Raw genomic sequence first — 17,683 nt, 5'->3', positions numbered from 1 at the left:
AACAATACAAGAACTGAATATTTGTTGTTGGAAGGAAGGGGAATCGAGCATAATAGTGGAAAAAAGGGGTGGTTGTTGTTAGTAGATGGTATGGGTTTCAACCATCGATTGTCACCATGACAACGACAGTACCATTGTCGCTGTGCCGACCAGTAAACGATACCCTTCCTCTGCCGTTCCGTTACATCTTTTACCTACCACCTCCTCCCTCATCTATCGTCAATCACCTTCTAAGAGAAGGTGGTGCAGTATACACAATACAAAAGCCCTATCTAGTAACAGCAGACATAGAAACACATGTGTACATATATATACACACCAATTGAGGAGTATACACTAATAAATTACTTAAAGTAAAACCGTATACCAAATATTGTATTTTACCTTTACGCTTTAAACATCACTTCATATGTTGGAATAAAACATACTGTTTGTTTTGTTTTAATCTAGTGCATATGATGATTCCTTGTGTTATATGTTTGTTTTTTTTTCATTGATTTTATATATCTTTATTTATTTGCGTTATTCTTGAACAGTACTTCACACTCTGTTAATAAAAGGAGAGTGTGAAAATAAACTTTTATTATGTACAGATGAGAAACATTTTTTTTTTTAATTCAGAATTTCTATCCATTAATGACAGTTGTTACTACAAGAGAAAGTATTGTAATGGTTAGAGTATTGGTACCCTTTTTTTAAATTTCTCTATGTTTTTATATTCCCAAAGCCCAGAAGTGCAAGAAACCATGTTGCAATTGTGTGTGTGTGTTGAAATATATTTTTCTTAATATCTGTGGAATGGATGAGCCTATTCAATCTAATCTAATTTAAAATTAATTTTTTTTTTTAACCTCTGGATCCGAAGTTAAGCAATTTTTTTCCGCAGAGGATGAAATGAATGCTTTGTAGCATGTGTGAAAAAATTCCACGCCTGACCGGGATTCAAACCCAGAATCTCTGGTTGAAAGGCCGAGGTGCTACCACTCACGCCACGGAGACCGGCAAAATTAAATTTAATTACAATTTGATACAATGATTTGCCTATATTTAGGCTATGAAAGTTTTATTAGACTCAGACATTGGGAATAGTGTGTATAACAATTTTCATTTAAAAATTCAACCTGGAAATTTAAAAATTCCTTTATTCAACTACGGTTGAATTAAAATGCACCTCATAAAACTTTTACTTTTTGAAAGATTCCTTTTTCGCTTTTAACATCCCTCTTATTCAGTATACCTGAATATATTTCTCTAAAAATTTTTTAAAAGCATTTAGGCAATAGTTAGAAGAGAAATTAAGGGGATTTAAGACTTTCATTAGGAGATGGACTCTACTCGTAGAAGTCTTTGAGAAAAAACCTTGTTCATGCCGTACATTATGAAAGCGCTCAATATTTTCTTAATGTTTGTGAAGTTCTGTTTTAAGAAACTGTTTGATTTATTTGCACTTAATAAAATCCAAAATGATAAAAAACTATAATCCGATACCTTGATCCTAGAGATACACTGCCTAGTTTGTGAAAGATTGTTTCTTTAATAACAGTAGAGGAGCAAAGCACCCTTTCAAAATTACAATAATTATTTAAAAAAGTGGTCAAAAATTTCCTTAAAGTAAAAAAAAACATCTATGTGAATGCCATATGACTTCCTTGTATGCCTGTTAAATTACACATACACATTTTTACTTCCTTGTTGGAAGTAAATGAAGTATTGTGATCCCAAAAAATTTCAGTTTTCAGATTTCAACGAAAATATATATTTTGACCAGCCCTGAATCCATTTTGACTAGTTTAGCCGTGATGTCTGTACATACATACGTACTTATGTATCTGACATAACTCAAAAACGATTATCTGTAGGATGTTGAAATTTTGTATTTAGAACTGTTGTAACATCAATTTCTGTTTAATTTTATCTACACTAAAGTTATTACAGAGTCACTGAAAAATAGATCCTCACAAGAACAATATATACACTGAGGCATACCGATCTTTAATAAACTAAAAAAAATTCTTATCATTTAGTTCATTACTTCTCTGATATTGTTGAACAATATTCTCCCTAAGTCAGAGTTGATCATCATTTTATTTATTTGTTTTTTGTTGCCAATCATTTATTGCACTTTGGTTTGATATAATTCTTCTGATCTTAATTTGTGTAAACGTTCTCTAGTTTTCAAATTTTCTCTCTCTTTGTATTCATCATTCTCTCTTAATCTTTTTTATTCTTCCCTTGGTCTTAACATTTTCTTCCTCTTTTTATTTATCATCTTCTCTTAATTTTTTTATTCTTCCCTTGTTCTTAACATTTTCCTCCTCTTCATATTCATTTTCTTCCTCTTCATATTCATTTTCTTGTCGTTTTTTTGAGATATATTTGTTCATGTTATCTTACTTTTTCCTGTTGTTGTGGCCCATAAGATTGAAATTAATATTTATAACCAGTATTCAGGAGTTCACTAAATATACTATTTTAATTATTATTAACTTTTATTTATATGATACACCAGAAATCTGAAACTTTTGTTAATCAGCTACTCACGAAGATACAAATAATACTGATTTAGTAATATGAGTAATAAAGGGACTTTTACTCTATCCTAATATTTCGTGCAAGATTGTTGAATTAATAATTGTATAAATATTTGATTTCAATAAAAACTAATAGTTCAGCAATTGTATAACTGTCCACTTTATTAAAGAATTGGAAAATTTTATCTCACTTTCAAATGAAATATTAATGAAGTGCAGCAAAAAAATGTGTATATGTAATTTAATAGGTGTACAAGGAAGTCATGTAATGTTCACATCAGATTTTTTTGAAATGAAAAGTAAACAAAATTTTATTTCACTTCAAACTTCTGAAATTTTTTTTATATTTTCTTTATATTTATTATTGTACTATTATTTATTGTATTTTTTTTACTATCAGAGGTAATGATTATTAATAAATCAATATGTTTAAATTAAAAAAAAAAAAAAAATTAAAAAAAGGAAATGAAGTCAGATTCGAACCGCTGTGTCTTCCCCTTGTAAGATCCAAATATTTCATTAATTAAAAGTTTATTTGGCTATAACTCAGGAACCAATGAAAATAAGTACCACTTTATCATTGAAAAGCTGTCAATGAGGCCGTATTACTGGAGTTAAGAAAAACTCCAAAATCAAATTTTTTTGATTTTGGTCCAGTCGATTGCAATCAGAAGGGGAGGTGGACAATTAGATGTTACATCAGCCCTTCATCCAAAATTTTAACATTCTACAGCTAATTGTTTTTGAGTTATGCAAGATACATATGTATGTACGTACAGACATCACGCCAAAACTAATAAAAATGAATTCAGGGATGGTCAAAATGGATATTTCCATTGAAATCTGAAAATCGAAATTTTTCGCAATTACAATACTTCCTTTACTTCATTCAAGGAAATAAAAAATAATAAATAAATTCTTTTTCAGTTCTTTATATTTTTACTTTTTTAAGTCATCACCAAATTAAAAATAAAATACAAACAATTTACTAATCATTAATTTGGTGATGATTTAAAGTTAAATCATCACCAATATAATCTTCAACAATATATTTTAAGTTAAAATATAAAGAACTGAAAAAGAATTTATTTATTATTTTTTAAGAATTTTTTTTGATATCAGATTTAATTATTTGTTTGAATGTATCTTCTTCAATTTTATTTAAAATATGTATACACATAAAAAAATTGTGTCCATATTAAATAAAACTATTCATAAGAACCACTAAAATAAGAAACTTGTGATATTATGTAATTAATAAAGGAAATGAAGAAAATAATATATAAAAGGAACTACTACTAAGCATAAGCTAAGTCTTTTTACAATTTATAATATTTTTTATCCTAATACTTTCCAATTCATTTTCTTAAGTTTTTTTTTGAAAAGTTAAAACTTGAATCACAAAATAACATCAGGTTATACAGCATTATGCTTTAACAATCAAACACTAAGTAATGATGATGATAAACATTGAAAAATATCTTCAAATCATACAAAGAGCTATACTAAATAGTTATTAAAATAAATCAGAAAACAACACAATGCACAAAATTTTTTAAAAAAATTGCTCAAAAAACACTCAAAATCTAACACTTGATGGCCATTTTGATTATTAAAAAACTAGCCAGCCCGAATAGCCAGAACTTGGACCTTTAAGGCTCAGGTCAACACAAGTGAATCCTGGAACCAACTCAGGCTCCTTGGGGCCTCCCAGGGCCAAGGGGCCTATCCCTTGGCTGCAAAGCTTGCTTTGCTCGCCATTTCAGATTTTCCAGGGGGACTGGCACCCTGGACACCTGCAGAGATTACCCAGAGGGCTCCAAAACAGCACCCCACGGGCACCCTGTTTGTTACTGGTTGATGGTGATGATTGATCTAGCCTCCTATTAGGTGCTTGCGTACCTCACCACTCTAGCCTCACACACAGTCTCCACATGAAGCCCATTATTGTTAAATAGAATTTTTTTAAATTTATTTAATATTATTTTATTTAACGCATTTTGAATCGTTCATTCAAACTCAGCTCAAACATTGATAGAGGTTCACAGTTCACAGTTTATTAAATCAATTCATTAAAGTTTGTGTTTCAAACAGCAAATCTCTACTACTACATATACGTACTTTTTTTTTTGAGATGAAATATAGCTACAAATCTTCTCGGTTATGCCAACAAACAAGGGTAAAAATTTTGTTTCGATTAATCAAGTAGTTTTTTTTGTTTATGCCTAATGAAGAAAAACCCTCTTCCTCTTTATATAATAGAACAGATCATTGATAGATATTTAGGTAGTAATATATAAAAAACAAATAATTATAAATATTAATAATAAATAAGCATTACTTATAAAATACTGTAAAACAACTTCTCTGTCATTTTGAATGATTCTTTGTATTATTAAATGATAAATACTCTGGCACCATTTATAGATTAAAAATAAAAGTTATAAACAGTTGTTTTAATAAGATAAAAATTTATCATTAGGTAGAGGTAACATGAATCTGAAACTAATCAGAAATTTCTTCCCATTAACAACATTTACTGGAAGCAATACCCATTTAATGCTCATATAATAGACATTTTTAATAGTTTTAATTTTTTTTAAATAAATTTACATTAAATTCATGGATATTTCCTCAGTTGAATGATGGTTGTTTAACAATTGAAATGACCATTGTAGTGCAAAAAATGTGTTGAAACTGGTTTTTTGAGCATTTTCTTATTTTCCAATTTATGTAAATAATAAATATTTTTTTATCATTGCTTCATCAAATTTCATTCCCAGCTTTAAAAACTGTTACATTCACATACATGCATGATTTTTAGTTTTAAATGATATATTTATTCTTTAAATTGTTAGATTGGAAAATGTTTTGCAAAGGTATTATTGCAACAACAATGTATTATTTTAATGCTTTTTCTAATTATAGTAAGATGACATTCTTATTTATTTATCAACAGCACTTAAAACAAAAGTTTAATAACCATTGATAGAGATAAATCTTGATCATATCATAATTTATTAAAAAAAAATTGTTTTATACGTTAGCTTATTTTTTAATCTCTTATTTGTGGCTTTGAGATGATTCTGAAAGTATTTATTAAAATGATTATTTGTATACTAAATTCAATTTTTTTTTTTTGATTGTACAAAAATTCAATAATTTTAAATATTCTTAGCATTTATTTCTTATTTTAAAAAACGTTTTCTAAAAAAAAAATTAAAAAACTTTTTAATTTTCTAAAAAAAAAATTAAAAAACTTTTTAATTTTCTAAAAAAAAAAATTAAAAAACTTTTTAATTTAATAATTTTTCCCCAAAAAAAAAAGGTTAATGAATTCATATGAATAGATAGGTAAGGTAAAAGTTTAGTGACAGTTATTTATATAAATACTATTCCCTTAACAATAAAAAATAATTCCCAACAGTGTAACTAACATCTGAAAAATGTAGTGACATGGCGGAAATGCTGTGAGATATTGTCAAATATATACAAATTCTATGCATAATTATTATGAAAGTATTTTGTATTTCAACTTTCTGATCTATTAATAAAAATTTTCTTTTATTTCATTTCAGTTATTGAACTGAATTAATTTTATTATTTAAATATAATTTAAATTAAAATGTGTTTCTTTTTCATTTATTGTATATTCAAAAATTTTGTATTATGAAATAATTTTTTTCTGGTTTTGAGATTTGAAACATCATTAATAAATAACATCTTTATTGTCTTAGTTGTTGACAGTATAATTAGTAATAATAGTAATTTAAATACAAATAATGATTAATCTTAAATTATTATGTAGATTCTCAAATTATTTATTTTCTAGCTACCTAAGGTTGTTATGATTTTACTTTACCTCATCTGCAAGGATGTTTTGTCCGTTACAATGAACTTAATCTTAAAATCAGGTTGTTTCATTAATAACATTCAGATGTTTCTACTACAAAATGATATAATAAATTAATACATTTTTTAAATAGTACATCTTTTTTGGTAACTTATTTCTTTTTGAAACCTCCACTTGGGAGGAGGAGGTTTCAAAAAGGCTATATTAAAAAAAAATATTTCCAATCATTTTGAAAAATTTAGCCATTTAGAAAATTTTTCTCTGATGCTACTGTTGTAAAAGCTTTTCTTTTATAACAAATTATTTTTTAAACAAGAAGTTACAGCTTCCACATAGACTATTTGAAATTTCTTTTTTTTTAATAATTGCGTAATATTGGATTGATTTTTAGTGTGAATGGTATGAAGCCTGATGTCATTCGGATTTTTATACAAAATTTCAAGAAACTGAAAAACTGATAAAAACACCACATGTGTGTACATTCCAGAGAGCTAATGATAGCTATTATCATATAGCAGAGACTGCTATAGTCTCTTTAAATTGTTTCTTGTAAACAATTACTTTTCTTAAGGGCTAAGTTTTTTGTTTGGCTACCCATACTTTAAATAAAGAACATAAAATTACATAATAAACTATTTAAAAAATCTGTAAAATTATTTTTCACAAACAAAAATAGATAAATCAAAATATTTTAGTTGTTTATATTTGTGGATTTTTAATTTTATTATTTTTTTTTAAGAGACTTCAAGAGTTTGAACTCTGTATATTTAACTCTTTCATGTGTATTCAATCCTATTCAAAACTGAACAAACAGATTTTAATGAATATTTTTATATGTTATAAAATAATTTGTCGAGGATGGTACTGAAAATTTAAGTTTAATTAAAATAAAAATTACTTTGTCACAATGGTGTTATGAATATATTTTTGTTATGATTATTATTTATGATTTATTTATTTAAGATAAAAATCAATGATTTTCTGAGAATAAGTTCTTAATTACAATTTAAGAGATAAAATTTTGTCAGGCAAGATGGAGTGCCACATTATCTACATCATAACCTTAGATTGGAATTTTACATAAGATTATAATCAGTAATAATTTCTGTTTTCATAATTCAGATCATGATGCTGAGAAAAAAGTATATATATATATATATATATATATATACCTTTTTCTTCTATATATATATATATATATATAGAAGTTTCAGTATTAATAAATAAAACAAACTATAAAGTGGAAGATGGTGAAAATTAACATTAAAAAGATAGTCATTGTAAGTGAAATATTTTTATCATTTAAAGAAGGAAACACTGAGAAACCTCAGAAAATAAATGGGTTGTTTATTAAATCTGACCATTAAAGTTACATTGTATGAAAGTGAAGTGTGGACAATGAGGAAGAGGGAGAGGGATTTGACTGAGGCTTTTGAGACATGGATATGGAAAAGGTTGGAGCGAGTAAGATGAATGGATAAAGTAAGGAATGAGGAAGTACTGAACAGGATTACAGAAGAAACAGTATTTATGTGGGAATTACACAAACAAGAAGGAAACCGGTTTAGGACATGTGGAATCTTGACAACTGCATTGGAAGCAGAAGGAAAAAGTTGCAAGGAAAAAGAAGGATGAAGTTAATAGTTGAGGTGAAAATTGAAAACTACAAGGATGAAGGAGATGGCTTAGGATAGAAATGGATGGGTATTACAGTTGTGTAAGAGATTTTCTGCTAGACAGAACACTTGATGACGATGATTATTAAAGTTTCAGGTAGAACAGATTCATCCTAATTGAAAAAGAATATAAACCTAATTGAAAAATATTTATATAAAAATTTTGCCAAATTAATTAAAATTAAGATATTTTTTAAATAAGAAATTGTATAACCTACATAGATGATCTGAAGATATTTTTTATTTGACATTTTACGTATAAATCTTTATTTTATAACTTACAAGTTACATTTCCAAAAAAAACATTGATTGCTGTTTAAAAAATGTATTTACCACAAAGTGCCACTGACAGATACAATCTAATCTGATAAATTTTTATGTACTGAATTGAACCAATATTCTTTTTCACATGTCATCTGTTTATCCTAACCTCGAATTTACATAACCTTTGAATAATTATTCTTTTTTATTATCTCAGTTTATCTTGTAATATTGTTAAAAATATTTTAGTTTTTATAATGATTGTCATTTTACCCTTAGAAGACATGATGGTCTATCTTACCCTATTCAAAATCAACCAATTACTGCTTCAGAAAATTTTGAAATTTGAACTTAATATATCATATTCACAGCTTCATGCAACAGAATTGTATTTTATAAAATGTTCCATCATTAAAAAGTAGTTTAATGTAATTACTGCTTATTCATTACGAAAATATATTTACTTCTACTTTCCTTAAATACCTAAGTGGTGTGTTTTATTATATTGGGGATATATATATGTCGCATGGTATTAATAAAATATCAGCGTGTATAAAAACTATATATACAAGAATATATTTCATAAATAAATACAGATATTTTTCTTCATATCCATGTTTATTACATTCCGTCTATTTTTATTTTTTATCAGTTATTTTCATTGCTGGTTGTTATTACTCTGAAACAGGAGGATATTGAGTTTTCACATTTCACTTCACTTCATAACATGCATAAAGTTGATTTTTGTTTTATAAAATGTACCGTACAATAAAAGCGAGAGTGATATTAGTTTTATGAAATTACTTCTGAAGTTTTTAATAAAAGTCACTGATAAAGTTTTCTCTTCTATGTTTTCGGTTAACTTTGATAAAAATAATATATATATATATTATCTATAATATAAACATATATATGTTTATATTAATTAAACAGTTTTATTTACTTTTATATTGGTCAGTTCATAAAATTTTGGTTATAATGAAGTATTATATAATCCAGTAAAATAACTGTTCCTTTTTTTCAATCTAAATATTTTTATATTACAGTTTAGTTTATAAAAATCAGTTTGAATTATGGGAGGGTTAAAAGGAAAATTTTATTTTTGTGTCTGGGGCTGTAAGCCAATCATTGACATATTCAATGTTATTATTAGTTACTATAAAAAGCATAGGAAGCATTAAAGTTGTGACAGCAAAATTGATGGTTTGTTGCCAGTTTTTTCCTAAATTAAAAGTGTACCATTATAATCTTATGATTTATGTATTAGTCAGATAACAGTATACATTATGGTTATTACATTCTCATTAATAAACATTAGTTGTTCATGACTGCAGGATTAATTTATGTTTTAGTATTCCTCATTAAATTAGCTGTTGTAATTTAAACAATTATAATTTGACTCTCTCTCTCTCTCTCTCTCTCTCTCTCTCTCTCTCTCTCACTCTACACACACACACACACACACACACACACACACACACACACGCGCGCGCGCAGAGAGAGAGAGAGAGAGAGAGAGAGAGAGAGAGAGAGAGAGAGAGAGAGAGAGAGAGAGAGAGACATATGATTATAACTCATATATAGTTATGATATATCATTGGTCATTGAAGTTAAATGTGTGCAGCTGGGTTACTGAAATTACTGGTGAGAACTGTGTTATGTCACATGAAATTGACAATTGGTATAAATATTTGTTGATGTGCCACAAAATAAGATTTCTTTTAATGTCTGTTTCTTTTTTTGCCATGGATGTTTTTCTGAATTTTGTGTAGATATATTACCCTCATAACAATAGTATTATTATGTGAATATTATTAATGTTTGCCAATGTTGTCAGCTAATAATAATTTGCCTGAAGACATATTAAGTATGGATGTGCAATCATTAATGTGTGCTAGATATTTTATTTATTGAGTTTCTTAATGTAGTTGTAACTGATATGGTTGATAATGCAACATTGATATAAACATTGTTAATGTTGTGTACAATGATTAGATGTGTTGTCAATAAATGTGTCAATTGAAATGAGTTTTCCATATATGTATTTTGATGGTATGCATATTATTTATTTTTGATACTATGAGGTATAACAGTTAGAGCAAGAATCTTTAAAATTGGTGGTTGTAGAACTTCAAATATTGTTGTCTATGTGTAATAATTCAAATTAAAAGATTTTTAAAACAACTTAAAAACTTTATTTTCTCCTAATCTTTTTCAACAAAGCATGTTTTGTAACTTTTTGAATTACCTTTGAATTATTTATTAAAAATAACATAAAATAAACAATAATGGAATACTTCAATAACTTAGTTTAATTTGTTGGTTGAGTAATCTGTCCTTCTCCTTCAGTTAGATAATCTGTATATCCCACTGTATTGTAAAATCACCATTGTATTTATAATTTCTGTACATTCCTTCTTCCACTAAATGTAATATTTTATTAAAAAAAAAAAAAATATAAGTAAATTAATTACACTGATCTTTTTTCCTGGCACATCTTTTTTTTTAACTAACTTGTACAATTTAATTCTGCATTGTTGCTTGCTACACGAGTTGTCTGTCATCCAAGGTTTCAAAATATTCTATTCTTTAACAAACTGATTCATTTTTGTACCCTCTTCTAGTATTTTTTTAAAAATATTAACAAACAACTGAAAAGCAATCGTACATCATCAAGACTATAAATGCACTTCTAATCAAATATACTTAAATTTAGCTTTAACAACTCGTAATCGATTCTCTTTAGTACATTTCTAGTATCATCTGACCTAGAGGAAATGAATGTCATATTTTTAAAAGTTTCTGACGAAATAACACACGATTTGTAACTAAAGCTAATTTCTTTTGTTCTAAAGTACAAATGATCCAAACAGCTTGAACTGTTCCAAATACTCGGGTTGGAATATTTATTAATTTGTGCAACCCAAAGCTAGCTCCAATAATTCAATATTCTAAAGCCTGAGGTGACTGTTTTAAGATGCAGATATTTAAATTACAACTAGTAAATTATTTTCATGTGAGCATAATAATACATTATTTAATTCTGGAAGGAAACTCTTCAGCGCAAAGAAGTGTATTCTATAGATAGCAATAATGGAGAAAGAGAGTGTTTGAGATAAGGAAACTGACGTATATGGGTTTGTTGAGGTGATTTGTATCTTTAGTCATCTCAACAGTTCTTCTTGCTACCCGATTGCCCACCCCGACATTTTCTCGTAGTATGTTGCCTTTATAAATGACGCGATGTTCGAATGTTGGTTTAGTTACGAATTTAGACATTTATTTAGGATCGGACACCAGCTGAAAGTTCATACGATTCCGAATGTTTTCCATCGTCTTACCGAACACCGAGTTGTTAATTAGCTTGTAAGTCTTTTTCGAAATTAATCATTCCATCTTGTCTCAGAACTGTGTTCATTCGATATATCGAAGTTACATTGGCTAATAACAAGACATCACATTTCAAGCACAGATCACTGTACGCGCCCAATGTTTCGCAGCCAAAGTGATTTCAAATACTCACTGCATGCGTATAATCTCCATCAGTGATATGAGTATCAGTAAATTTGCTATAAAATGTATCTTTAGACGGTAGTGTCGTTTCATCGAGCTTGTCCCATGAGTTCACGTAATCATAGGGGAAAACCTCTTTTTTGGTGACCAGCGACATGTCTTGCGCGTAAAAGAACTTCCATATATGGTTGAAGGTATCTTTGGATAGGTTAAAGACAAGTTTATCTAATCCGGACGCCATAAACTAAAAAGTGTCGACATATTTTATTTTCATGTTGCCGGCGATCGTTTTACTAATTGTTACTGAATTTCTCGCTCGACTTTGCGATAACATCAATCTTTCTAGCGTCGTAATCGAGTTCCCTGACGATGAAGTGTGAATCGTAGCCGACGAGGTTGTGAATAAATATCGGGATAGTGGTCTGTTTTCTCTTACGCAAGTTGCAACCGCCGCACAGTGCAGCTCTGTACTTTCCGGAGAAGTGGTGGTGGTTTCTAACCTCTTTATTTTTCTTTCCAAATTTCTTGTTACACATGTTGCAGCAAATTTCCTTTTCAAAAGCTTTTTCTGTTCTTGAGTCATTTACATAGTCGGATCGCTTTTACACATACCAAGTTTGTTTTTGCATTTTTGCACGAACAATTTTGTTTTTTCTTGCAATGTTTTCTTCGCACTAGCAATTTTATTCGCTATTAATGCAACTGGTTTAGTAAATTCTTTAGTAACATCGGGCCCTCTGAACAATAACGGCTCTTGAATAAGAACGCGTTTGATTCCATCGTGGACGGAATCTTGACAAACAAAGTATAACCCATAGCTCACATGGGCTCGTGATATTGTTAGGCGTGCGTTTTACTTGAGGTGTATGGTACGTTGTTTAGTATACTCTCGAAATTGCGTACCCGACGATCGGAACCGGGTCCTTGTTCTGGTAGTTTTTGAACTTCAACACCAGCGGGTTGTATTTGTCAGGTTTTGGCATGATGGAGTAAGCCGGTTGACACAGTGACGTAAATGATCTTTCATTTTCTCTCGCATTCACTATCTTCATGGTAGAAATTAAAACAACGCTTGCATACAATAATTTCGCGACAGTGCTGCGTTAATTTTTATCTAACCAGCCGCAAAAAGTTGGATATGTAGCAGTAACTACTGGTCGTTTCATTTTTTTATATACAAAAGATCAAAATGGTTTGATTTTTCAACGTCGCAGATTTTTAACGGTTTGACCTGGTTGTTCGCTTTCAGAATCTAAATGTTTATGGAAACCTCGTTGGCTTCTTCAAAGTTATCTATTTGGCCAACATCAACCTGAAACTAGCATGCTGAAGTCATGTGAAGTTTGTTTATAGTAGTACGTCATAATTTTGCTCAACCGTTCTGGATTTCCACTTTCAACATCTTTGAATAAGATAGCCCATTTAAAGAAGTAATTATCATTCTCGTTTTTAACGTTGATGATGGTGTGCTTATTTTTAATGACTTGCGCCAGGTCTACGAATGTCGAACTGCGTAACGGAAAATACTTGTTCACGCGTACTAACAAACCGCCGATAAACAGTAGTTTCCATCCGCTTGTTTTAACAAGTAGAGAACCGAATGAATATCCTTATTGTTATAATCGTATGTCGTTATGTTCTTATGGAACACGTTCTCAACTAAAATAAACTGCGACGGCTCGCATACTTCCAGTCTTAAACGTTTAGTTTTGGTCTCGGTCAACCCCGCACCGGTTTTGGGCAGCTGTACTCGTTTACAGTTAATATTAATTCGGAGTAATTAGCCGTCAACGCTAACCAGATTTCTGCTGTCCGCCGTAGTATGTATACAAAATGCTTTTACGAGCGCCTCTTCTATTTCACTTACATTATTTAATCGAATATCACCGCTGCAGATTTCTATATCGTCTTATTCCATATTATATTCGTTTTCTATATAAAAGCTTCACATTTCAGGACAACATCAAACATAATAGAATAGAGCCCTAAAAACTTAAAACTAATGGTTTTATTGGACTTTTTTTTATTTGGTTCGTTTTTTAATTGAATTTGTAATCCCCGATGTTGATCAGAAATGTGATACCGTTTGCTTTATCATCGAAAAAGTTTTCGTATTGATATGTTTTAGCGTTGGATCTTGATATATTGGTTAGACAGCTGTAAACTGACGAATTGCAAAGCGATGACCTAGCCTGTTTCGGTAAGTTTGGATCTAAAATTCGCACACGTTTGAAGTACATAATTTTTCCAAAACGTAGGGCTACCTGCTATAATAACCGACTGGAGCTAAATAATAATACGCTATTCGTTTTATAAATAAGTGAAATATATATTAAGGAATACAGTTGTAATTAAAAATTATGTACAGTAGCGACCGAAATTTTGGGAAAATTTAGTACTTTTTAACCGGATTCGAATTTTCGTACGAAAGTCGCAAATATATCGAAAACGGTTGGTCCTAACGCTCTGAAAAAATTGTTCAACCCCTCTCGACGATACCAATCCGCTCCCAGTGAATGGTAATATTTTCAAGTTCCCCGGGGCTCCGTTCAGAAATTGGGGAGAGGATGCGATGGGGTGCCACCGTAATATCTAGGCAACCGCTTGTCCGATTTCTACGATTCAAACGGTGTATGTATCAGCAGGTCGAGCGCTAACTGTTTAACACATCGGGTACACTGTCGATCAATCGGATCTTGGTAATCCGGAAATGAAATCGTTTAGCCCTGTGTTTTGATTTCATTCACCCACCGTAAAACGTACTGATCCGATCTTTCGTTAGATACTCGTACAACATAGCAGCAACCATACGACCGTTGCACCACCCACCATAAACCACCGCGTTCTGATCTTTCGCTTTTATTGCGGAACATGGTATAATACCGTGACAAACATATGTTTCCCCAGTCGTCGCCGATAAATTTATACACGGTCGCATCGGCTAGGATTCTAGCTGATGAAAGGTATTACATATTCGTTTCAATTTACCGACCACCATAAAGAGCTCCATTTCGATTATTCGCTTTTATTGCAGTGCCTATGACATTATTGTGGCGTCGTAGCCAACGACATACAGGTGACGTCATGGGTTAGGTTTGGTTAGTTGTGAAAGGTGAATGCAACTGCCAAAACGCAAATTACTCGTGGTCAAAAATCAAATTTTTAGCAGGATATACAAACACACACTACTACTGCTCTATAATGATGACAAGCTCAACATTATATGAAGTTATTTCAAAGTAACAATATAATATGATTCTATTATAAACAAATTTAGATTGATTGTCATATGAGACGCTATCATTTAACAAAACACATGACACTTTTACACTATGGGTAACAAGGCACTACTATTATTGTTAAAGGAATGTTATTAAATTTATTGTTAAAGGAATGTTCCTTGCAATTAGCAGTGTTATGTATAGCTGGGAACCACAGTGCAACAGTTTTATTTATATTTTTAGTTAAATAGGTACAGCCATCAAATGATTGGTTTTTTAACTGCTTCTAACAGTATTAAGTGATTGTTTCTGGATGTAGATACAGTCATGTCACCTGTAAAGAAGTTAACAGTGATCGGTATGTGATATTAAGGAAGATCATTAATAAACTAAAAAAGGTTAAGGGACCAAGGAAATTACTGTGGGATGCACTTTAATCTTACATTCCAAACCTACATTTTACATGGTTAGTTTCATAAAAAAAATGAAATTTCAAATTTGTTTAGTCTTTAACAAACTGTTTATGATTTTAATTAGCTTAAACAACTCTTCTGAATTCATCCTAAGTTTTTTCATTAGTAAGTGGTGCAGAAACCTCTGTATATAAAACGGAGATATTCACTATAAAGCCTGATAATATATAATTATGCTTTTATAAGGAAAGGGTTTAAGATGAAACTTAGCTTAGGAAAATTTATTTGAGATTGTCTTTCATTTTATTTTTTGATTTATTTTAAATCTGCTAATTACAGACAACTGAAATCTTGTAATTTTTATTATTTTAATTTTTTTTTTTTTTTAACAGAAACCACGAGTTTTAACGTGGGCTTGGATAAGAAACTGGTGTATAGCGTGGTGGCACTCTGGTAGAGAAGATGATGTGGAGGCAGAAGAAGAAACCCCAAGTGAGATGGGTTATGCAACACCTGTCTCATTAGAAACACCTTTACAATCAAGTGTATCTCGATGTACATCATTAAATGTTATAAGAGACCCTTATGCCACAACAACACCTAGACATAACATGTATGATTCAAGAAGTTTACCTCGATTACAAGCACGATCTATGTCAACAGATTCGGTAGGTGATACTTGTAGACTTTTTTAATTTTTTTTTATTGAGGTGAGCAGTTTTTTTTATATATCTTTTACTGTGCTATACGGGCAGCTTTAAAGATCTCCACTATTTTTACTAACCTTAAAAAAAAAATGTAGTTGATAAGAATTAACACCACTATCATGATATTACATTATCTTTCTGATACAGATAGAAATAATTTTAGATTTCTACTACACTGTTTTCTGTGTGGAAATTAATCATCAAACTTTACTTTCATTTTGAAGAACAGAGTCTTGCCAGTAATTTTTCTAAACATTTCAATTTGCCAGAATATCTTTTATATTAGCCTGTTAGAGTTGCTTTCTAATCAACTGACTGAAGGTTATGTATGTGTATATTAGGAGTGATTAAGAGTATTAGATTTGCGGGTGATTACTGTCTTTACCTTGTAAACACAACAGATCCAAGTTGGGCTTTTTTCCAAGTTTTACCAGCTTTTTATCCAGTCACTGTTACAAAACAACTGGAATAGGTCCATAGGCAGAGTCACCCCCACCAAACCACTCAAACATTAAACTAACGAAACAGTAACTACATTTTTCAATAATTTAAGATAGCAGATCCATTAGGTGTCTAATTAAAACCACAAAACAACCCAGCAAAGAAAGAATGAAGAAAAAATGCTATTATTCTGTCTTGGAGGTTTGCAGACCTCTATTTAGGAAGACCATTCTATTTAGGAAGAAATTTTACATTGTAACAGTTGGGGAATAATACTTGGCTAAACATCTGCAATCTACATTAAGAAAGATCCCATGTGTATGATCCCATCTGAAGAATCATCTCTCTGTTAATAACAGACATGATTCTTCATCTCACTAAAAGAGATAAAAGGTGTTTGATATAAAAAAACCTTTCTAAAGGAGTGGGTTTCAATGACCCTTCAGGTAATGAGTGTCAATCTGACTGATAAACTGGGTTTTACCCAGGATGGAAACAACACATTACTGACCACTAATCAGCTCAAATAAATGCTATAAAAATGTTGCCTTTTGTTTAGATAATGAGCTGCACATGAATAGGTTATAAATTTTCAGCCAGACCCTCACAAAGAATGGCCTAAACATTTTTTATTATTTTTGAGATAAATACTTTTAGTTTTCTAATTGTGTTTGTTAAATAAATATTTTTATTAATTAAGCCTTAAGAGATCATTTTTTTAAATATTAGTGCTAAATGTAGATTGTATCATTGAATAGTAATCTAGCAAATATATTGCTAAAAAATTAACAAATTTTTCTTATAGCTTGATTTCTGCTGGATTAATCATTTAACAGTTCAGTTTTCAAATAGACTCATTATAAATATGATTTTTTAGTTATTTTCTTAGAAGTTCACATAATATAAAAGAAAAATAGAAATAGGTATAATAATTAAAATTGTGTATGGTTATAGTATCTTTTTAATGATGTTACCACCATAAATAATTTTTATTACAGTAAATATCATTACTAATTATTACTAGAAGGTTTTGCTGTTTCTTATAGTAAAAATTATTGAACTACTTC

The 17,683-nt window shown here is 29.8% G+C and overlaps 1 protein-coding gene across 1 annotated transcript in view; it reads left to right on the top strand.

Annotated features, from left to right (window-relative positions):
* Positions 1–17,683, top strand: part of mAChR-A (muscarinic Acetylcholine Receptor, A-type) — a 100,419-nt gene that overhangs the window by 82,030 nt on the left and 706 nt on the right. The window contains exon 5 of the mRNA XM_075372030.1: positions 15,861–16,136. Coding sequence (XP_075228145.1) covers positions 15,861–16,136 — 276 coding nt within the window. The remainder of the gene's footprint in view (positions 1–15,860; positions 16,137–17,683) is intronic.

The sequence above is a fragment of the Lycorma delicatula genome, chromosome 7 (genome assembly GCF_047948215.1).
Source record: "Lycorma delicatula isolate Av1 chromosome 7, ASM4794821v1, whole genome shotgun sequence".
NCBI lineage: Eukaryota > Metazoa > Arthropoda > Insecta > Hemiptera > Fulgoridae > Lycorma > Lycorma delicatula.
This window is presented reverse-complemented; position numbering and strand designations above follow the sequence as displayed.